Genomic DNA, 23,842 nt, shown 5'->3' with positions numbered 1-23,842 from the left:
TGTCTGTCTGTTGGCGTTTCCTTTGCCAACAAGTGGTTATAGGCACCAGAGGCTCCGGAAAAGTTTGTTGGAGAAAAATGTAAAATCAAGAAGAGAGTGAGTGGCCATTAATTTACAAGATTTTTTTCAGTCAACTGGGGAAAAACTATGATCTCATCTTGGCAGAGGAAAACCCGAGTGCAACTTTGGAGGTGCCACCAGCATTTCAAAGGAGCCTGGCCCAAGATGGATTAGACGGGAGGATAAGTAGGGTGTTTTCCAGCCAAATCCGGGGATGCTCTCCAGCCCCAGCTGCTGTGAGTCACCAGGCAGCTGGCCTTGGCAGCACCTCGGGGGCCCCAAGCAGGGACCGGGAGCAATTGTCCTGTCTTCTGGTCCCAATATCAGCTGTTCCCAGCCACGGACACACGCACAACAGAGCAGGCCTCTGCTGACAGCCTGGCCAGATGTCAGAGGGAATCAACAGGGAAAACAGGGCTTGCGAGGCAGCTGGGCAAGGCTCCTGCGTTCCCGGGACAGCAGTCAGGGTAGGCACGTGTGCCCGTGACAGGTTCCAGGAGCAGCAGAGCCAAGCTGCCAGCTGTCCTCTGGGGGAGGTCACCCCAGCAACTGCAGAGGGGCCAGGGGAACCTTGCGGTGGTCCCAGCCTGGGGCACATTGTGTGCAGCCTGGAGTTCCAAATCCAGACAGGTGACGAATCAAGGCCAGGAGCTGCAAAGCTGACAGGAGACAGGTGGCCAGGGGCATTCATCCTTTTAACAGATATTCAATGAATCATCAGTATTCACCAGCTTTATTTTTATTTTAGAAGGTAATACATACTCTTGGTAAAAAACATGAAAAGAATATAGGAGTGTATCAAGTCAAAAAGTAGATGCCCCTCATTTGTATGACACCTGCAACCCCACCATCCAGAGATAATCATAACTAACACTTGGTGTGTGGTCTTCTTGATTTATTTAGGTGCCTCTATAAGACATCTATATATGTACATATAAACACGCTGTCTTCTAACCAAAAATAGGATTTTACTACTCATACTGTTCTGCAACTTGGTTTTTTCATTTAACACTGTATCACACTATACATGTGAGCCCATATATATCTATTCATTCTAATTAAGATTCCATAGTATGAATATAATGAATGAAGCTTTCATCTCTTTTCCTATTTTCCCCTCTCATATAGCTGCAATGAACATCCTTGGACATACATCCTTGCACTGGCCAGAGTCTCTATGCTACACAGATCCTTCAGCATCAAAGGATCATGGAGTTGGCACATTAGAATGTTTAGTAGATGCCAAATAGCTTCTGAAAACGGGTTATAGCCCCTTCCATAGCACACAACAGTACCTGGCAAACAGCAGAAATTGTTAACAATTTTGGGCCTCTCAAATCTTTTGAGAAACAAATCACATCTACAAACATGCCCATCCATACATTTGGCATGTAACTTTTAAGAATTCCCAGCCCCACTCCACCTCCGCCCTGAAGCCCAAACTGAACTGCTGGCTAAGACTCCTTTTTTACAGGAAATCCATTTAAAGCTGTGATGACATCCTTTCTCCCAAGCATCATTAGAGCTCCTGGGGAGAACTGCTTCAACTCCAGCTGCCTGATTCACACAGGCAGTGCAGAGTGGGGAGGGAGAAAGCTGGGAATCTGCACACAAGGCTTGCTCTGCTGAGTTAATCTAATTATTTTCTTGTGTGTCCTGCAGGTGATTGCAAATAACTAACCACCAGAAGTCCCTGGGACTGTTTCAGACTTGGAAAGGTCACAGGAGAAAAATAACAATAAAGTGACAACTACTTGAATCACATCTTGGTGAGAGTCTTATTAGAAAACTGTACTCGTGTTTAGGGCCCTGAGAGCAAGAAACAGGCTCCGGGTCTTTAAGCTGAGCTTACAGGCTCAGCAAGTGGGTGGGGGATGCAGGGTACAAGAGTCCTGAAGCCAGGAAGACACAGGCTGGACTCGAGAAGGCCCAAGTCTGGCCATGTCTCTCCACTGGTTAATTGTGTTCCGTAGACAAGTGACTTAACCTCCCCCAACACACGGCTCCCACCCCAGTCACTTCTTGGGATGGGATAAGGGGTTCAAAAGAGATAAAAGCTGGGGAAATATTTCCCAAAAAGCCATAGTCTCCTTTATATAAAAGAAACAATAAAAAGTTAGAGCAAAATAAGGGGGAAATGGGTGAAAGAGAGTTCATATTCACCTTTTTTTTTTTTTTTTAAGAACACTGCAATATAGAAAAACTTGATAATTTTTAAAATTTCATTTAGGATTTACAAATTCTAGCTCTTCAGATTCTGGTAGCCCTAAACTGATCTAAGAGAGACGCTGGTTTGTTTGCAGCCAAAATTTCCTATAGATCAGTGGTTCCCCAGTAGGGGTCTATGAGGAAGATTTGGCAATGTCTGAAGACATGTTTGGTTGTCAAGACTCAAGAGAGGTGGGTGGAGGCCAGGCTGCTCAACATCCCACAGTGCACAGGATGGCCCCACAACAAAGGATTCTCTGGCCCCAATGTCAGCTGTGCCGAAGCTGAGAAGCCCTGATGTAGAGAAAACACAGGGGTCACAGGCCACAGCCATGAGCCATGAATGGGTCACGGACAAAAAGCCCCATAGTGTCCACGGCGTTCTGCTTCTCCTCCTCCATCGCTGGTCATTTGGCTCCAATTTGGAAGCTACTAGGACTGTCTGCAGCCCGTGGGGAAACAGCAGAGCCTCTACAGGCTACAGAATCCTCCGATGGATGTCAGCCACAGTTGCAGGAAAGTCCAGGCCTTAGCCACAGCCAGAGCTGGAGCAGGAAGGTTTCAGGGTGAACAGTAAGGCAGGGTGAGGGGTCCTGATCTCATTATGTTTTAAAGAAAAGTTTTTTCCGGAGAAAATTAAAACAGCCAGGGATCTGTTTGTAAGTTCCTTTCACTGAAACAGCATTAGCGACCTGTGAAAACACAACCACCGGGAGGCCTGTGAGTTCTCTCCACTGAAAGAAGAATTCCAAAGGGGGGCTGCCAAGTCAGAACTTCAAAAACAACTCTAGGGACTTCCCTGGTGGTCCAGGAGTTAAGACTTCAACTTCCACTGCAGGGGATGCAGGTTTGATCCCTGGTCAGGGAGCTAGAATCCCACATGGCTTGTGGCCAAAAAACCAAAACAGAAAACAGAAGCAATGTTGTAGCAAATTCAATAAATACTTTAAATATGGTCCACGTCAAAAAAAAATCTTTAAAAAATAAAATAAAACAAAAAACAGCTCTGGCTGCAGCCTTCTTGAGTGTGTGTATGTGTATGTGTGTGCTGGGCAGGGGGCGGAGATAAGGGAACAAGCATTTCAAGTTTAGAAAAGTTAAAATTCACCATAGAAATAACAAAATAATGCCATTTGCAGCAATATGGATAGACTTAGAGATTGTCATACTAAGTAAAGTCAAACAAAGACAAATACCATAAGTGAAGTGAAGTTGCTCAGTCATGTCCGACTCTTTGCGACCCCATGGACAGTAGCCTACCAGGCTCCTCAGTCCATGGACATTTTCCAGGCAAGAGTACTGGAGTGTATTGCCATTTCCTCCTCCAGGGGATCTTCCCAACCCAGGGATTGAACCTGGGTCTCCCACATTGCAGGCAGACGCTTTACCGTCTGAGCCACCAGGGAAGCCCATATACACACTATTAAATATAAAATAGGTAACCAATAAGAACCTACTGTATTGCACAAAGGACTCTACTTAATAGTCTGTGATGGCCTATGTGGGAAAAGAATAAAAAAAAAGAGTGGTTAAATGTATGTATAACTGATTCACTTTCCTGTTCACCTAAAATTATTAATAACACAACACTGTAAATTAACTATACTCCAATAAAAGTTTTCTAAAAAGAAAATTCAAAAATTCACAAAATTCAAGTCAAATTAAAAGGTCTACATGAAGAAAAGTTGAGAGAAGAGACCGGGCCCAGGAGCTGAGCACGTTGCTTAGCCCTGATGGGCCCCACCTGCCTGTGAGACTTTCTCACCCACGGCCATGGCTCATGGCACCCCTGGAGTCCTGCCAGGGACGGCCCCGCACCTGCTTTTCTCGTCTCCTCTGCTCAGCAAAGCTCAGAGCCCGGGCCTCCCCAGGAGGAAGGAGCGGTCCGAGCCCTCACAGGCCCTTCTCATGGCACAAAAAACATGAGCAGAGCAGGAAGGGACCCCGCATGTTCTGAGCCCCTTCAAGGAGCAACCACTCTGAGTGGGACACTGTCTAGCCATGCTTCGCTATTCTCACTGAGGCCTCCCAAGTCGGGAGGATCTCTGATTCTTGCTGGTCAAGAATAAAGACTACACAGTGGGGCAGAGGGTACAGGCCTGCGACCTGCCATCAGGGGCTGTGCTTGGGTACCGGGCCGTCCCACGCTGGCACTAAGGACTGGCTCCATCAGTGGGGAGTGTGGGAGGCGTCAGCCTGGGACCTCAGGGGCCAGGGAAGGCTGTCTTTGGCATAATGAGCAAATGTCACTGCAGGCAGTGTTCCTGTTTGTTGTTTTAGTCAATTAGTCGTGTCCGACTCGTCTCAACCCCAGGGACTGTAGCCTGCTGGGCTCCTCTGTCCATGGGATTCTCCAGGCAAGAATACTGGAGTGGGTTGCCATGCCCTCCTCCAGGGGATGTTCCTGATGCAGGGATTGAATCCACGTCTCCTGCATTGGCAGGCGGATTCTTTACCACTGAGCCACCAGGGAAGCCCCGCTCCAGGCGTAACTTCGTCCATTTACAGAAGCAAAAGCATCAACCCTCAGGGCAAGCCTTTGGTTTGCAGAAGCAACTTCTAGCTTGGGCTTGGGGCCCTGCTCACCCCCACCCTGGGGAGGACACACTGGCCCTCCAGCAGCCTCACCCTGAGGAGGAGGGTCTGAAGGTCTTCACAGTGAGCCCACTGCTCAAAAACGCTGTCCAGGGTCTCGATGTACCAGGAGCCGCTCTTGGGATCCCTCCAGGAGACAAAGCCTGTGCAAGGAGAAAGGCTGAGCTTCACCCCCAGACCTTGAGTGATGTCTATATGGACATCAGAGCCTGCATCTCTGGGCTCTGTGTGATCTTATTTCATCCTCACCATCACCCTGTGACTTTGGTTAGGGTTCTTGTTTTCCCAACAAGGCAATCCATGCTTGGAGAAGTCAAGTGAGTCTTCCAGGGGATAAGAAAGAAGGAAACGAACATTTGTCACACCTGTTGTGTGCCAGGCACTGGGCTCAGCAGTGGGCCAGCCACCTTGTTAAAATCACCATGATGATCCCCAAGGTACAATTAATATTCCCATTTTAAAGATGAGAAGACTGAGGCAGGGCCAGGACAAGGGTGAGGAGACTGAGGCACACCGAAACAAGGGTGCGTGCCTCCTTCCATTGTGCATTCTCGGTGCCTCGACTGCCTCGCCCTGAGCTGAGGCTCAGAGAGGTGAAGTAACTTACTCAGGGTCACACAGGCAACAAAGCGGCAGAATCAAGACTCACACCAGGTCTTTCCTTCATAGCACTGCTGCTTCCGGGGCAGATGAGGGGACTTGCCAGCTAGAAGTTCAAGGTCTCTGGATCCGCTCACCTGGGAAGGTGGAGTAGGACACCAAGATGTCGCTGGGCGTGGGCAAACTAGACATGGCATCCGGCTGGTCGATGGAACGTGGGCCTTCCTGGAATGGGGTAGCATCCGTCTCAGGGTCGCTACTGGGGGTCTTATCTTCAGGGGAAGTGGAGGCTACCTCAAACCCATGGTCTTTCTGCTCTGCAGGAAGCGGAAACAAACACAAGTTGTCAGTGAGACACCCACACCAGGGCTCCCACTTCGTGCCACCAGCCCTGAGAGGCCTGATTTCCTCTGGAGCCAGGGGCCTAGTGCCGGGCCAACATGAGCAGGAAGCCTAAACAGGAGCTTTACTTTTACTGAAACAAAATTTTTACATGTTCATTAAATAAAGTGGGGGTGGGGGGAGCAAGAATGCAGACATTTTAAAAACAGCAAAAGAAACCAGTTAGAAGGTATACACGCCAAAGAACTGGAAACAGGTGTTCAAACAAGAACTTATGCAGCAACGTTCATCATATTATTCACAGCAGACAAAAGGAAGAAACCACTCATGTGTCCAGGGACAGATGAATGGAGGTATGAACATTCAACAGAGTATTACTCAAGCTTAAAAAGGGATGAAATACTGCAATATAATACAATGTGGATGGTCCTCCAGAGTAGGCTAAGTGAAAGAAGGCAAATATCAAAAGCCATATGATATCCTGTTTATATGAAGTATCCAAAAGAGGCAAATCCAGAGAGAAGAAAGCAGATTAGTTGTTAGGAGGGGGAATGGAGTAACTGCTACCAGGTATGGAGTTTCTTTGGGAGGATGATGAAATGTTCTAGAATTAGATGGTGATGATGGTCCAACAACATCGTGACTGCACTGACAGCCACTGAATGGAACAATTTTTAACAGTTAAAATGGCAAATTTTATTTTATGTCATTAAAGATCAAGTCACAGGCTTCCCTGCTGGCTCAGTGGTAAAAAATCAGTTTGCCAATGCAGGAGACACAGGTTCAATCCCCGGTCTGTGAAGATTCCACATGCAACTGAGCCTGTGCACCACAACTATTGAACCTGTGCTCTGGAGCCCAGGATGACTATTGCACAACGACGGAAGTCCAGACACCCTAGAGCCCAGCTCTGCAACAAGAGAGGCCACCTCAATCAGAAGCCCATGTACCACAACTAGAGAGTAGCCCCCCGCTCACTGCAACTGGACAAAGCCTGTGTGCAGCTATGAAGACCCAGCACAGGCAAAAATAAAAAAATAAAAACTCAAGTCACATTAGGGAGTTCCCTGGAGGTTAGGGGGTTGAGTTACCACACTTCTACTGCAGGGGCAAGAGTTTGATCCCTGATCAGGGAACTAAGATCCCACAAGCTACACCACCAAAACAAGAGAAAGAAGGCACCTAAAGAGTTTCAGTAAAGACAGACAGAGGGTGGAAGGGCCCAGAGGTTTCTGGAGTGGGCGGCTGTGACCTAATCTCCCTTGTGAGAAGGGAGAACAGTCCTGCGGGGAGAAATGGCACCTATCAGGCAGGTCCCAGGGCAGGAGAGCGGGAGGGTTTGTGTGGCTGGATCCATGGTGGGTAACAGCAAGGAACGAGGGAAGTCACGGTTCACCCAGGGAACCTTGTGTCCCACCTGCAGGAGACAGAGATAGGACAGATGGCTCTAGAAACCCCACAATAATGACCCCAATGTCGACTGACCTCTCACCTGAAGCTCAGAAACCTGGTAATCTGTCTGTGATCTCATGGCTAATATGCAGGGGACCAGGACTCCACCCTACATTCTTCTGGCTCTCAGCTACCCTGCTGCTTCCCATGGGGGCCCCCAAGCCTGCACCGGGGGCTTCTTAGATCTGTGAAAACTGGACAGCTATCCCAGGTCACTGCTTCCGGTTGTCATCTTGACCAAGATTCTGGAATCCATCCTGGGTTCCGGGAATGACTTGAAGTGGGACGGGGAAGGGAGCGTGGGTCTGGGTTGGGAGCATGGGGCTGTGGCTGGGTCCGCCCGAGGTGGCAGGGTGCAGTGGGATAGGAGGCACTTCAGCGAGGGGGATGCTACAGGAAGGGCTGAAGGAGACGGGGCAGGCAGAGGGGCTGCCTCTGAAAATGGAGCAGAGACAATGGGCTCTGGGAAGGGAGGATGGGGGACAGAGGAAGAAGGGGGCCAGACAGGGGATATCGGCTGTGTCTCGATTCACGCGTCATCCTCCTACAAATCTGAGGGGGAAGACCTCACCTACGGGTTATGCAGGTAAGGCACTGCTTTCTTCTTAAGGAGCCTCACTGATTCAAAACTCCTGCGAGGAAGCCTGACTTCCCACAAGAACAGACACAATGGGACGAGGCACCATTCCTTCAGGACGTAAAATCCACAACCACTGTCGTCCATGATTCTTCCTTCCTGGCCTCTCAGCATGACCTCCAAAGTTCTGGAGGGGTCACCCCCAAATCTCAGGCCCCTCCGCTCTGGCCAAGTTCATCACACGGCTTACTCACTGACATTTCACACCAGAGTTACTGACTCTGAGGTGCGTTCTTCCACCTTGGTGCCCACGCTCTCTCTTAATGAAAGGGCAGATGACATTTAGCAGATTTTTAAATGGTTTTAAACTGCAACAACAGTGAATCTTAAAATAGCAACACGAGTCACCAAAACCCAGGGCAGACCAGCTCAGAGACGCGTAAACAACAGGACACCTCACCAGATGCTGGCAGAGATCCGCACACTTTGGGTATTTCTGGTCTCAGCTGATGGTGGCGCCCTCACGTGGCAACAGCGTTAAACACATGACCCCACGGCGTTAAAACACAAGGGTGGAAGCAGGGACCTGAATTTCAAAGGTGGCACCTTAATTACTGCTTTCCAGCTCTGGAGTTCTCCTGTTCTCAGTTAATTGTTTGGTTTAGTTTTTATTGGTGGGAGTCTACATTACTTCAGATTTTGCTCACAGATATTTTTATATGATTTTATTTCAAAGTCAATTAGAATGCACAAAAGACGCAAGCATACTACGGGCTTTGTGTCAGGCAGGGGCCCAGCTGTAGGGCAGATGGGACTAGCCCTGCCCTCAAAGGGTTGACCAAGGGATGAGGCCATCTCAATACTAGGAGAAAGTGCTAAGACAAGGGAAGAATAGAGGCTACAGGAGAACAAAGGCCAGCGAACCCTGACTCTGTGCAAGGAAGGGGATATTCAGGGAAGACTTCCTGGAAGCAGTGACAATAAGTTGTAACCAGAAGGATTTAAGAGTTGGCCAGGAGATAAGGCAGAGGGATGGCACATAGGAAGGCTGAGGAGTAAGCCAGAGCCTGACATCCTAGGAAGCTTGAGCAGTGTTGGGGTAGGCACAGCATGCCAGGCGGGGGAGGCAAAGAAGTCAGGGCCAGATCACCTGGAGATGACCTCATGTCCCATAATCCAGGACACACAATGTTCTTCTCTCTTCCTCTTTTATTTTACAAGAAAACCAGGTAACAGTGAAGTAGGGCTCAGGTTTAAAATCATCTCATATAGCAAAGCTACAAACAATCTAAATAATCCTTAAAAATTATTGACTCCCTAATCCCAAAGCCTTTGAGAATTCCAACAGTTAATCCAGCAGTGGCCTCCCTTTCTCTGTAACAGTGGGAGGGAGCTGGGTTGATGGAGGTCAGGAGAATGACAGGAGCTAAAGAAAATGAAAGAAGTTTCCTCTCTCCTCTGCGTTGTTTGTTTTCACCAAGTCTGAGGTTGAAGTGGCCACAGCTGAATGATCCCCTGATGCTACAGCATCATGAGATGCAAACCTCTAAAAGTTAGACAGAGTTCAGGCTATTCCAGCTAGATGGAGGTGCCACTTTTGGACAGCAGTGACCATGTTTGGGGCCCTCTGGATGCCTGGATCAACCTCTACTTTCCCACTAGCCTCATCGGCAGCAACGCTGAGGACCGGCTTACCTCCACCACAGGCCTGGATGAAGAAGAGCTTGGGCTTCCCTCCCAAGCTGGGGCAGCCAGTTCCATTGAAGGTGTTCACAATTTTCTCAATGGACACAGGACATCCATCTGTGCCATAAACAGCCCCTGGGAACTGGAGGTGGCTGGCCTAGAAGACCAAGAACTCTGGTGACAAACCCAAGAAGTTACAGTAGGAATCCAATGGCCTGTTTGTGCAGAGGCTTTGTGGGGACCAAGCATTTAGAAGGTTCCACCAGGGACACAAGGCTGAGTGAAACACAGCAGGTTGGTCCTGGGTAGCCTCAATTCCAAGGGTCTCAAACTCACATGCCTATAAGCACCAGATAGTCTAACTCAAGAACTCTGGCCAGCTTCCTCTAGATTGGTTGTTCTCAAAGTGTGGTCCCTGGTCCAACAGCATCAGCATCACCTGGAAACTTACAGGACATGCAAATTCCCACCCAGACTTCCCAAATCAGAAACCTGGGTAATGGGGACCAGAAATCTGGCCCTTCAGGTGCCTCTGTTACAGCTACGTTGAGAACGACTACTCTAGAGCAATTCCTCTCAAACTTTGTGTTTACAGGGGTCTTGTTAAGGTACAGGCTCTGAATGAGAACCGACATTCTCCCGAGCTGCCAGGTGATGCCCATGCTTCCGTCCAGGGGCCACACTGTGAATGAAAGGACCAAAGGGGTGGCCCCAGCCCAGCCACAGGCCATAATTTTGCTCTTTGAGGATGCGGGCCTGATGGGTCAGACCTTTGTGGTTTTTCAGGACAAGCTGAAAATCGTGACTTCTGTGCTACCGTTGCCAGTTTTGAAAACACTGTACAATCCATTGGGGTGGTTACCTCTGCTCTGTCCAACCCAGCAACTCAAAAGATGAGGAAACTGAGGCCCAGAAAAGGGGAGAGACTTGGCCACAATGACCCAGCACATTACTGGTCAAGGCCAGAGGGGGTCCCAGTGTCCCAACTCAGAGCCAGCAGCAAAGGGCCCAGAACAACGTCCAGCAGGACCAAGACAGGAGCTGGGAGCTCTTGTAAGCTGTGCCTGGCTCTGAACAAAATCCAGCTTACCTCTTCCTGCCTCTCGCAGATGGTTTCTCCTGGGGTCACAGCCCTCCCACCCAGGAGGAGCACCCAACTCCTCAGAGGGCCAAATGGCTTCTGAGAAAACAACAGGAGGGAGACAGGGCCCTGTGGCTCTTCCCACAAAGGCCAGGGTGTATTGGACACAGGAAGGAACGAGGCTCCTGCAGGGCCTCTCGGGGCAGCCTTCCTGGGCACCTGCTAGATAAGGTGAAGCCGCCTACCTGACAGCCATGAGACAGGATGACCACCACGCAGCAGTCCAGAGCATCATGGTCCCGCCGTGCCAGCTGCATCAAAGCCTGGACCATTTGCTACAAGAGAGGGCCGTGGGTGAGCCCGACCACTGACGGATCAGGTCCTCATCCTGGGCCAGTCCCCTGCTCCCAGGGCCAGTAGTGAAGTAAAAGGACCGTCACAGTGATCACAAGAGAAGACTGGGGAAGAGATGCTGGGCTAGGCACTCTTTATTTACTTCTAAAATGTCCCTGGTGGCTCAGATGGTAAAAAATCTCCCTGCAATACAGGAGACCTGGATTCGATCCCTGGGTTGGGAAAACCCTGGAGGAGAAAATGGCAATGCACTCCAGTATTCTTACTTGGAGAATTCCATGGGCAGAGGAGCCTGGTGGGCTATAGTCCATGGGGTTGCAAAGAGTCAGACCTGACTGAGTAACTAACACTTACCTAATGCAACCCTAGGAGGTGAGCATGGGTCTCGATTTATAGACAGAGAAGCTCAGGCTCGGGAGTCACAGAGGTAGTGGGGGAGTCAGTCCTCAACCCGGGTCTCTGAGTCTGGAGCTCTCACTGGTACCCACTGAGCGACACTGCCTCTTGCGGTCCTACAGACTAAAGGGCTCGTCTTGGGGAGTCGCTGGCTTTCAGGGGCCCTCTTTAGGACACTACCCCACGAGCCCCCATTTCTCTCCATGCACAGGGCCCGTACCTTGGCAGTCAGGTCACATTTCACCTCCACTGCAAACTGCAGCAGATGGAAGCGTCGCTGCATCTTCTCACAGTCTATGTTGGAGCCTGTGCGGGTCCTGAGCCCCGACTCATGGCAGAAGTTCACGTTGTTGATGATCAGGCAGTGGCCACAGGGGTCTGCGTTCAGGACGTAGGCCTGCCCAAGCAGAAGGACCAGCGTAAACCAGGGTCTCGCTGCACTCCTCAGGAGAAAAGGCGACACCCTGGGTCTCACCCATGGGGAGGACAGTCTGGGGAGATGGGACAGAGCCTGCAGTCTGCCTCCTCTGAAGCAGGTGTCTGGCATCCACACCACACACACATAGCTGTGTGACGGGTGATCAGCTAAACCTGGGACAGAAGATTAGCTCCCCTCAGAGTACTCAGGATGGAACCGCTAGCTGAGAAGCCCAGCTCCCCTAGACACTGATCCCCCAAAGGACCAACAAGTCACCCAGACCTGGGGAGTACTGAGAATCTCATGATCAGCTCTGCCAGCAGACTCCTGCCCAAGTCACCTTCGGAGAGTCTGAGGCCACTTCCTCTCGAGGTTCAATGTTTCTCTAGTAATTCTCTCTCACAGCAGCCTGGGGTTTTTTGCTGTTGTTGTTTATGGCACTCTAAATGTTTACATTTATATACTTCTTTGTGTGACTAGTCTCCGCTAGGATGATGGCTCCACGAGTGGAAACTTGAGTGGTTGGTTCCCAGGTGTCCTAGTGCGAAGTCCAGGCTGACCCAGGGGAGTCACACAATAAGTACTATGACTGAGACAGGCAGTGACTTGGTCCAGGGTGGGTGCCACAGCCGATTCTCAACTGACCCCTCCTTAGATCTAACCAACTTCACAGAAGAGGAAAGAGCAGGGTTAGATAATCTGCTTCAGGAAGAGCTGTACCAGGGTCAGGGCGCTATAGGGGCCCCAAGACTGGGACTCTCTCCAGCTGGGCTGAGCTCCTTGGGGCTCCTGACACAGCTGCAGGAAGGACCTGGGAAGTGGAGAGCAGAAGAGCCAAAAGCCAACACAACCGGCCCCAGATGACATGAAGACTCACCAGATCGGCATTTCCCTTGGCTCTGTCCTGAGTACCTGGAGAGAAAAAGAGGGAAAACGTGAAGGTCAGGGTCCAACAGGGAAGGAACAAGGGACCCTGTAAGGACACCTCCCACAGAAACGCAGAAGAGCAGGAACTCAGGAACCCCTGGGGACTACTGGTGAAGTCAAGTGGCAAAGCCACCTTCAGGAACTATTTAGAAGTTTCCAGGGGTTTCCCTGGTGGTATAGTGGATAAGAATCCACCTGCCAATGCAGGGGACACAGGTTGGATCCCTGGGATGCACCACAATGACTGAAGACCGTGCAACTAGAGCCCGTGCTCCACAACAAGAGAAGCCACTGCAATGAGAAGCCCGTGCACCACAACGAAGAGTAGCCCCTGCTCACCTCAACTAGAGAAAGCCCATGCACAGCAATGAAGACCCAGCACGGCCAAAAATAAATAAATAATTTTTTTAAACAGACGTTTAAAAAAAAAAAGAAGTTTCCAATAAGGTTGAACACACACCTACTCTCTGACTAGCAACTCTACTCCCAGGTACACAGCCAAGAGAAATGAGCACAGTGGGCACCAAACAACTTGGCCATGAATGATCATTAAAGCCTTGTTCATACTCCTCAAACTAGAAACAACCCAAACATCCATCAGCAAGTGGATGGGTCAGCCAACTGTGACACAACCACACAAAGGGACACGACAGAGCTTAAAAAGAAGGAGGTACATGCAACACTGTGGATAACTGCAAAAACACCATTCTGGGTTTTAAAAAAGCCAGCAGAGGGCATATGGTATGATTCCATTTATGTGAAATTCTAGAACAGAGAGACAGAGGGAAGCTCCAGGTCTGTTCCCTCTCTGTGGAATCCATGGAGCCCAGCACACGGTAAAGTGAAAGTGAAAATGAAAGTCGCTCAGTCATGTCCAACTCTTTGCAACCCCATGGTCTATACAGTCCATGGAATTCCAGCACACACCAAATAGCTGAAAAATGAATAAATGAGTAAAGGTGTGATTTTTCTTTCAGTATCAAAAGAGTTTTCATTTCAATTAGCAAGAAGTCAACTGACCACCAGCCTACAAGGTTATAGGACCTTTTCTTTTTTAAATAAACAGACATTGACCATCACCCAGTCATGCCACAGACTATACTCATGATCCAACCATGGTGCCATTCATCGCTCAGAGCGGGCCTGGACCTTGTTAGGAGCTATTCTTTTGCCAGTTTAAAAGTCATGCCATAAATGCATTTACATTTCATATTTTAAATTAGAAACGGTTTTGCCTAGCCTGAAGACTCCCATTAGACCACAGACTTAATTCTTAAACAACTGCTCATTTCCAAAATTCCACTGCACTCCCAAAAATACCATTATCTACTACTGAAAATATAATTTTCAGTATTAGAAAATGCCAATACTACTGAATACTACAAATACCAATACTACTGAATATACCATTATCTACTACATATCCAGATGAGAGAATTGGACCATAAAGCAGGCTGAGCACTGAAGAATTAATGCTTTCAAATTGTAGTGCTGGAGAAGACTCTTGAGAGTCCCTTGGACTGCAAGGAGATCAAACCAGTCAATCCTAAAGGAAATCAACTCTGAATATCCATTGGAAGAACTGATGCTGAAGCTGAAGCTCCAATACTCTGGCCACCTGATGCAAAGAACCAACTTATTGGAAAAGACCCTGATACTGGGAAAGATTGAGGGCAAAAGGAGAGGAGGCAGAAGAGGATGAAATTATTAGATACTGACTCAATGGACATGAACCTGAGCAAACTTAGGGAGACAGTGAAGGACAGGGGAGCCTGGTGTGCTGCAGTCCATGGGGTCACAAAGAGTCGGATCGGACATGACTTAGCGACTGAACAACAGCAGCAACTACTGCTGAAGAATGTGTTTATTTCCTGACTGACAGTGATGATCCACAAAGTGAGTAACATCATCAAAATGGCAGAAAAAGAGTTTTCTACCACCTTCATTCTCCCAAAGAACATTGATTTTTGACAATCACCCACAGACAAGAATGCCTTTGTGGAAGTCCAAGAGTCTAGCAGAGAAGTTGCAGTATACTGTTGGTGCAAAATTCCAATTACATAGGACACATTGAAGAATAAAGACTAGAGGAGATTGCTCCTTCTTCAAATTCAAAGACAGCAACACAAGACTTTGAGGAATAATAAAAATTAAGGAAACAAGATACCACCAAAGACACACAATGGAAATCTATGATTTGCCCAATAAAGAATTCAAAATTGTTGTTTTAAGGAAGCTAAGTGAGCTATAAGAAAACATAGAAAGACAATATTAAAAAATAAAAGAAAAGAAAACAAAGAAAGACAATATATATACCCAGAAGTGGAACTGCTGGATCATACAGTATTACTATTTTTTTTTCTTCAAGTATCAGGGCTTCCCAGGTGGCTCAGATGGTAAAGAATTCACCTGCAATGAGGAGACCTGGGTTTAGTCCCTGGGTTGGGAAGATCCCCAAAGAAGGGAATGGCTACCCACTCTGGTATTCTGGCCTAGAAAATTCCACGGACTGTATGGTCCATGGGGGTCACAAAGAGTTGGACACAACTGAGCGACTTTCACTTTCACTTTCATACCTGAAAGCCGCTGAGCAAGTAAATCTTAAATGTTCTCACCACATATACAAAAAAAAAAGTGTTAATTATGTGAGTTGATGGATGTGTTAACTAGCCTTAGTGTGGTCATTGTTCCATAATACATCCAAGTAGTGAATCATCACCTTAAACTTACACAATGTGTTATACATCAATTATATCTCAATAAAGATGGAAAAAAATTTTTTTAATTTTTACCTAAAAAAAAAAATCTACAAAGCAAAATGGTTGCTCTTGAGAGGTCCATAGGCCACAGCAACATGTAGAGGGAGTAAACTGACAAAGGTACCAAAAGAAAGAGGTAGGGAAGGAGTTCCCTAGTGGTCCAGTGGTTGACATGAGTTCATTCCAGAAAGATCCCACATGCCTTGGGGCAACTAAGCCCATGTGCCAAAACTACTGAACCTCGAACCCTAGGGCCCATGCTCCGCAACAAGAAAAGCCACTTCAATAAGAAGAGTAGGCCTCGCTCACTCTAGAGAAAGCCCAAGTGCAGCAAGACCCAGCAAAGCCAAATAAATAATTTTTAAAAAAGAAAGAAAAGAGGTAAGGAAGGCTCCAGGCAGCAGTCACTGCACTAACAAAGGCAGGGAGGGGTCCTAGACCCACAGAGAGGATAAAGTAGTCAGATATAACATGCATGAAACCCATTTCTCCCAAAATGACAGCTTCCAAGGGGACAAGAAGCACATGTGGGCAAGTGTGTGTGCAAAAGAATCAGTCATAGCCTGAGCATCACTGAGCACGTGCCCATGGCTCCAGCAGAGAGAGAAGGCGAGAAACACACCCCCTCTGCTGCCTAAGGGAAGGAAGGGTAGATGTCCTAGTGCTGGGCCTAGGCAACTCAGATCACACAAGAAGGACTTCCCTGCTCATCCAGTGGCTGAGACTCCAAGCTGCCAATGTAAGGGGCCCAGGTTTGATCCCTGGTTGGGGAACTTGATCCCACATGATGCAACTAAAGATCTCACACGCCACACTCAGTAAAGTTAACCATTACTACTACTATTATTATTAGCATCCATACCATGCAATGGCCAACTGGGCAACCATGAAATAGAAAGTGCTAGGTCTCCACAGGCTGCCATGGAAACAAAGCCCTAAGAAAAAACTACATGCTCATCAACAAGAGAATGGTTAAATAAACTGTGGATGATGATTCAGAATAAAAACTACCTCACAATGAAACAGAATTAACTTCTGATACACACAATAGCATGAGTGAATTTCACAAATATAATGATGGCAAGAGAAGCCAGATTCAAAGAGTATATAGGATTTCATTTACATTGAAGTTCAAGGACAAGCAAAAGGGATCTATGGCAATAGAGATCAAAATAATGATTCCTTTGGAAAGGGGAAGAGTGGGAATAGACTGGAAAGAAGTACAAGAGAATCTTAAAGGACAACAGAATGCTCTATATGGTAATAATCTGGAGTGTGGTTATCTGTGTGTTGCTGTTAAGTCGCTAAGTCATGTCCAGCTTTTTGCAGTCTCATGGACTGCAACCTGCCAGGCTTCTCCGTCCATGGGATCTCCCAGGCAAGAACACTGGAGTGGGTTGCCATTTCCTTCTCTGGGGATCTTCCACACCCAGGGATCAAATCCAAGTCTCCTGCAGTAGCAGGCGGATTTTTTACCACTGAACCATCAGGGAAGCCCAATTGGTAAAAATCATCCAGCTGCGGTCTTTGGATTTATGTATTTTACTGGATGTAGCTTTGTGACCATAGGCAATTATTTCATCTCCCTGAGTCTTGGGTTCCTCATCGACAAGAATGGGTCTAATGATGCCCGCCTTGCAGGGTTGTTATGAGGAGAGGAGGTAAGGGTATGTACAGTGCCTACTCGAGACAGACTCTAATAGATGCCTCCTTCCTGCCCCCAAGCCTGGGCTAGTCCACTTGACTCACCTAGACCCAAAGGCAAATCACAAACAATAGATCGATCTGGAAACACTGATCAAAACCCATGACACCCAAACCAGACTTCAACACATGCTTTTCAGAGGAGGGGCACTCCTGAACCCCTACCGTAATATTCCACCCATCCCCTGTGAGTACTCAGAAAGACAACACCAAAATTAAATTTTCAAGTTCACGCTACCCAGCTGTATCACTGGTCACTTGTCAATGACCGCTTGGTACACCCACCCACCACCCCCTCTTGGTACTCACAGACATCAGTGAATCCTCCAGAACCAGTGTCCACTGGCCTGGGTACCTCTGGTCTGAGAACCTCAGGCCTGAGTTTGGCTGGCCAGAGCTCCTCCGGTCCCAGCACCACAGGAGCGAGTTTTCCTTGGCTCAGCTTTGATGGGTCCTGTTTCATCACTCTCAGCTTCTCTGGTTTGAGGCTCTCTGGTCCAAGCACCACCGGCTTGAGATCCAGGGGTCTGATGGCCTCCACATCCTGTTTTGCTGCTTGTCTGTTGGTCTTCAATAATGAAGCCAGAGTGTCCTGGCCTGTGTCCTCCAAGCAGGAGATGAACAAAGGAAGGGCCTGACTCCCTCGAGTCTCTAGATCTATGATCAGCTGCCTGGCCTGATCACGCCGAGATCCTGAGCCCGCCCTCTGTTTGGAAAGAAAAACATGTCACTATTACCCACACACTTTGCTGTGGTTCTCACCCTAACCCCCCAATTCCTATCTACCTAAGTCTAAACAATCAGGCACATGGGCAAAAATTGAGCCTGAGGTTACTCTGAGCATAGGCCACCTGCCAGTCTTCATTTATCTATTCAGTCTCTATGTCGGGAATGTCTACTATGCGCCCAGAAAGGGCCAAGTGCTGAAAATGCAGGAGAGAACAGTCTGTCTTCATGGAGTCACTTCTAGTGGAGCATGCAAACAGGAGTTTCCCTGGTTGTCCAGTGGTTAGGAGTCTGCCTGCCAATGCAGGGGACACAGGTTCGATCCCTGGTCCAGGAACTAAGATCCCACATGCCATGGGGCAACTGAGCCCGTATGCCACAGTCACTGAAGCCCACATGCCCTAGAGCCTGTGCTCCGCCACAAGAGAAGCCACTGCAACGAGAAGCCCGTGCACCGCAACTGGAGAGTAGCCCCCACTCGCCACAACTAGAAAAAGTCCATGCATAGCAACAAGAAGCCCGTGAACTGCAGTGAGAGGTCTTAGCCCATGAGATCCAGTGCAGCCAAAAACAAAAATTGATAAATAATGGGAGGAAAAAAAAAAAGACAATGACACAGCAAAGACAGAAATGCCAGAAGGAAAATCACATGGGGCTGGAAGGGTACAGGTGCACTCAACCCAGACTTGAGACATCAGGGAAGCCTCCAGGAGGGACTAGCTTGCCTGAGCCCCCAGAACACTAAGAAAGGAATAATGAATTCAGAGAAATGGGAGATTAAGTCGGGTGGGAGAGAGATCTCTGCACAGTCATGTCAAGAAAGCTGTGACAGCTACGTAAGAACTTTAAGAAAGAAGTGACAGTGTCCGATCTGCCTTTTAAAAAACTCATCCTGGGGGCAAAGTGGACAATGGCAGGGAGTGGCCACAGCCAAGTTATGTGGTGGCAAAGACTTGCAGCTGGAATGGAGAAAAGTCAGAGGACAGACAAAAGAAATAAGGAGGGGAAATCCACAAGACTTGGGCATTGACTGGGTGGACTGTGGAGTTGCAGGAGTGGTCAAGGTTGACAATGTCGGGATGGTGAGACCAGAGAAGGAGACAGGGAGCAGGAGGAAGATGCCAGTTGTCTGCTGGTTCTCCTTTGAGGCCCAACTTTGGGCAATTTCCACAGGGATAAGACACCACCCTGTTCGCAAGCATCCTACAGCAGTGTGATCCAAGAGAATTTTTCATGACAACAGAAATCTTTATCTGAGCTGTCCAAAATGGCAGCCATTAGCCACATGTAGCTACTGAGCACTTGGGTCATATGTCTAAGGAACTGCCTTTTCTGGGTTCAATTTCAATTACTTCATATTTACATCTAAATAGCCACATGTGACTAATGGACACTACACTGAACAGCACGTGCTTCAGTCAAGTCCAGCTCTCTGCAACCCTATGGACTGTAGCCTGCCATGAGATTTTTCAGGCAAGAATACTGGAGTGGGTTGCCATTTCCTTCTCCAGGGGGTCTTCTTGACCCAGGGATTGAACCTGTGTCTCTTATGTCTCTCTTAGGTCATTTCTTTACGACTAGCACCATCTGGGAAGCTCCTTGAATAGCACATATTTGTACTATCACTGAGATGATTAATTTTCATTAGCAAAAGTTAGCTACATGCCTATTTCTCTACAAGTAAGTCATGGGGTTTTGACTTCTCTCAATGTTTACAAACACTCACAGACACGTGTTAAATGTATCATTTCACTTAGTTCTCCTCAACAACCTTGTAAAGAGGTTAAATTACAATTACCCCCACCTTAAGGATGAAGGAAACTGAGTCTAAGAAAGTTGCTGCAACTTGCTAATATGTAATATGTCATAAAGCCAGGATGACAGCCCAGATCCATGTGATTCTGCCATACTAGGAGTGGTAAAACAGTGGCCCATTGTTCATAACACATTCTTTAAAAACTCTGAATTTGTTGCTAACATTTATTTTTAATTTTATATTGGAGTATATTTGATAATAATGTCTTAGTTTTAGGTATACAACAAAGTGATTCAGTTATACAAGTATCTATTCTTTTTCATATACCAGACCACCTTACCTGCCTCCTGAGAAACCTGTATGCAACAGTTAGAACCAGACATAGAACAACGGAACTGGTTCAAAATTGGGAAAGGAGTACATCAAGGCTTATATGGTCACCCTGCTTATTTAACTTCTATGCAGAGTACATCATGTGAAACGCCAGGCTGGATGAAGCACAAGCTAGAATCAAGAGTGCCAGGAGAAATTTCAACAACCTTAAATATGTAGATGATACCACTCTAATGGCAGAAAGCGAAGAGGACTAAAGAGCCTCTTGATGAAGGTGAGAGAGGAGAGTGAAAAAGCTTGCTTAAAACTCAACATTCAAAAAACTAAGATCATTGCATCCAGTCCCATCACTTCATGGCAAATAGATGGGGGAAAAATAGAAACAGTGGCAGGTTTTATTTTCTTGGACTCCAAAATCACTATGGACAGTGACTGCAGCCATGAAATTAAAAGATGCTTGCTCCTTGGGGAAAAAAAAAAAAAAAAAAAAAACTATGACAAATCTAGACAGCATATTAAAAAGCAGAGGTCTGTATAGTCAAAGCTATGGTTTTTCCAGTAGTCATGTACAGATGTGAGAGTTGGACCACAAAGAAGGCTGAGTGCGGAAGAATTGATGCTTTCAAACTGTTGCTGGAGAAGACTCTTGAGGGTCCCATGGACTGCAAGGAAATCAAACCAGTCAATCCTAAAGGAAATCAACCCTGAATATTCATTGGAAGGACTGATGCTGGAGCTGAAACTCCAATACTGTGACCATCTGATGCAAAGAGCCAGCTCATTGGAAAAGATCCTAATGCTGGGAAAGATTGAAGGCAGGAGGAGAAGCGAGTGACAGAACATGAGAGGGTTGGATGGCATCACTGACTCAATGGACATGAGTCTGAGCAAACTCCGGGAGATAGCGAAGGACAGGGAAGCCTGGGGTGCTGTAGTCCATGGGGTCACAAAGAGTCAGACACAACTTAGCAACTGAACAACAACAACAATTCTTTTTCAAACTGGTTTTCCCTTTGGGTTATAACAGATTATTGAGCAGAGTTCCCTGTGCTATTTTTGCTAACATGTAAAACCAGGAAACAGGAATTCCCTGGTGGTCCAGTGGTTAAGATTCCTCACTTTCACTGAAAGGGCCTGGGTTCCTGCAAGCCTCAGGGTGTGGCCAAAAAAACCAAAATAATTTCCCACTTGAAATGGCAACCCACTCCAGTATTCTTGCCTGGAGAATCCCATGGACAGAGAAGCCTGGGCTACAGTCCATGGGGTTGCAAAGGGACAGACATGACTGAGCAACTAACACTTTCACTTTTCTCGATATAAAAGATCTGGCAAAAAAAAAAAAAAAAAAAGATCTGGCAACACTGGGCCAGCATTCTTGTATAATCATATTCAGCTGGAATCAGAGGGCAGGGCAGAGGCTGCCCATTCTGGTGCCCACCTATTATGCCTCCAAGGACATTCAAGTTTATCACTCCTGTGAATGTTCCTGGTAGCAAGCATATGATCTCAAATTATTTCCACTCCTTAGTACACAGCAGATGCTCATAAGACTTCTCTTAATATTATACACTGGTGACTTCCCATATGATATTTGTCCTATTAAAGACTTCCTCAATGGTCAGGCCAAGTTCCTGGATGATGCAGAAACTGGCCTGCAAGCAGCCTACAGGGCACTATGCAAGGGCCTCTAGGAAGCCACACATTCCCACTGTATCTCCTGGTAAGAAATACATCCTGTTCCCTCCTGACCTCACAGGCCTGTGATGAGGGTCAAATAAGACAAAGATATGACAGTGCTTTTAAAGAGAACCTCAGGGACTTTCCTGGTGGTCCAGTGGTTGGGGATCCACCTGTCAGTGCTGGGGACATGCGTTTGATTCCTGGTCCGGGAGGATCCCACATGCCACAAGGCAACTGGACCCACGCTCTGTAACTACGGAGCCAGTGGTCTAGAGCTCTTGAGCTGCAACAAGAGAAGCCACTGAAATGAGAAGCCCACCCACTGTAACTAGAGAGTAGGCTCACTTGCCACAACTAGAGAGAGCCTATGCATAGTAACAAAGACCCAGCGCAGCCAAAAATAAATGCTTTTAAAGAGAAACTCAAATGTTTGATTTTATTACTCTCTTCACTATCTGCAGTAGGCCCCTCATCTCCAAACGCCTTAAAAGACACATAACACAAGCGGGGCTGGCCAAGGAGGACAGGGCAAAGACAGATTCCATCTGATGTGTCCTCATTCTGTGCCTGAAGCTTTTCTGTTTCACAACCCTTATCTCTTTTAGCCCTCAGGGCAGTATGACGTTTTCCCATTTCACAGCATGGGAAACTGAGGCTCAAAGAGGATACAGTGCCCGGCAGTCAGACCTCCCTAGTGGGTGCTCTGAACCTCCACCCTTGTGCATGCTCAGAAGCTCAGTCATGTCTAACTCTTTGAGAACCCCATGGACTGTAGCCCACCTGGCTCCTCTGTCCATGTGATTTCCCAGGCAAGCATACTGGGGTGGGTTGCCATTTCCTTCTCTAGGGGCTCTGCCCCACCCAGGGATCAAATCCATGTCTCCTGCATTGCAGGTGGATTCTTTACCACTGATCGACCTGAGAAGCCGCAACCTCCACCCTAGAGGAGGAAAAAAACAGGTATGCCTCCAGACAGGCATCCAGGACCGCAGCAGCTCCCGGGTGTACTCTGCTCGTGCGAGGCATTACACGCCTTTAGCAAACCCTCAGATCGCTTTAGCGAACCCTCAAAAAGGTGTTTGGGGGTTGTTTGGTTCCTCTGGGAAATTTAGCAGGCTCGACGCCCTGGGGGAAAACGGGGTTCCCTCACGATGGTTCCCCGAAGGGAAGGGGTACTGTGTGGCACAGAAGGGTAGGACGCGAGGCGGGGAGGCGAGAGCGGGAGCCGGGCCATTAAGTCACAGTGTGGCTTCAGCAACCCTCTCCGCGCGGCCTCGCAGCCCCCAACTGTGACCTGAAGTCTGCGCTGCGCGGGAAGCTGGGGACCGTACCTGAATGTCCTCGATCATGTCGGGAGTGAAGAGTTCGCGGTTCAGCAGAGCGTCCCAAAGCGAGGCAACCTGCAGCTCACGGACCAGCTGTACCCGGCACCGCCGCAGGAGCCGCCGGTCAGCCTCGTCCATGGCGGACAGACAGCAGGGACCCCTGTCGCCTCTGTCCGCTTCCGGGCTTCGGCCGCCGCGCCCCGCCCTCTCCCCAGGACCTGCCCCCGGACCCGCCCCCGCGTTGCGCCCCTCCCCCATTCGCCCACGCCCCCGGCGTCCAACGGCCCCCAAGACCCACCCTCGCGTCACTGTACCGCTCCCAGGCCCCGCCACCCCGCTATTCACCCAGGCTATTCAGCTTCGTCCCCGGCGCCCCACCACACCTCTAGAGCCCGAATCTCCCCAGGACACACCCCCGCGCAGTTGTCAGGGGCTCCTAGCCAGAATTCTCTAGCACTTCGCTTTCTGGTGGCGCAGTGGTAAAGAAACCGCCTGCCAATGCAGAAGACCCAGGTTCCATTCCTAGATTGGGAAGATCCCCTGAAGAAGAAAACGGCAACACACTCCAGCATTCTTGCCTGAGAAATTCCATGGATAGAGGAGTCTGGTGGGCTACAGCCCATAGGGTCGCAAAGAGATAAAGAGGCACGCACATTCATAAACTCTCGGGGCGGGGGGAAGGGGCGGCGATCATATTTCTGCTAAGAGAGAATGTCGTGCCTGGAGCCATGGTCTGTCCCGCCCAGTTCAACCCGCTCCAGGGAATCGTACTCCTCTAGCTCAGTACCCTGACCCCAGTGAAACTGATTTAGCATGCCGGGATCTCCTTGTTTATTGTGTTTACTGTTCCAAACTTGTCCGAT

At 48.3% G+C, this 23,842-nt stretch overlaps 1 protein-coding gene across 1 annotated transcript; it reads right to left on the bottom strand.

Annotated features, from left to right (window-relative positions):
- Nucleotides 1–777: 777 nt before the first annotated feature.
- On the bottom strand, nt 778–23,192 carry CASP9 (caspase 9). Its single transcript, XM_043923932.1, has 9 exons — nt 22,986–23,192; nt 17,469–17,865; nt 12,647–12,681; nt 11,572–11,748; nt 10,847–10,936; nt 9,530–9,677; nt 5,601–5,780; nt 4,897–5,006; nt 778–2,960 (listed from the first exon to the last, which is right to left on the bottom strand). The coding sequence occupies exons 1-9, from the start codon at nt 23,115–23,117 to the stop codon at nt 2,871–2,873; spliced, it is 1,359 nt and encodes a 452-aa protein (XP_043779867.1). The 5' UTR covers nt 23,118–23,192; the 3' UTR covers nt 778–2,870.
- Nucleotides 23,193–23,842: the final 650 nt, after the last annotated feature.

The sequence above is a fragment of the Cervus elaphus genome, chromosome 14 (assembly GCF_910594005.1).
Source record: "Cervus elaphus chromosome 14, mCerEla1.1, whole genome shotgun sequence".
Taxonomy (NCBI): Eukaryota; Metazoa; Chordata; class Mammalia; order Artiodactyla; family Cervidae; genus Cervus; species Cervus elaphus.
Note: the sequence above shows the minus strand (reverse complement) of the source record. Positions and strands in the feature narration are given on the sequence as shown.

Coding starts and splice junctions, on each gene's coding strand:
- CASP9 (XM_043923932.1), bottom strand. CDS start 23,117: ATGGACGAGGCTGACCGGCGGCTCCTGCGGCGGTGCCGGGTACAGCTG. Junction 10,937..11,571: donor AATGTGACCTGACTGCCAAG/GTACGGGCCCTG, acceptor CCTCTCTTGTAG/CAAATGGTCCAGGCTTTGAT. Junction 2,961..4,896: donor TTCAGACCCTCCTCCTCAGG/GTGAGGCTGCTG, acceptor GTGTTTTCACAG/GTCGCTAATGCTGTTTCAGT.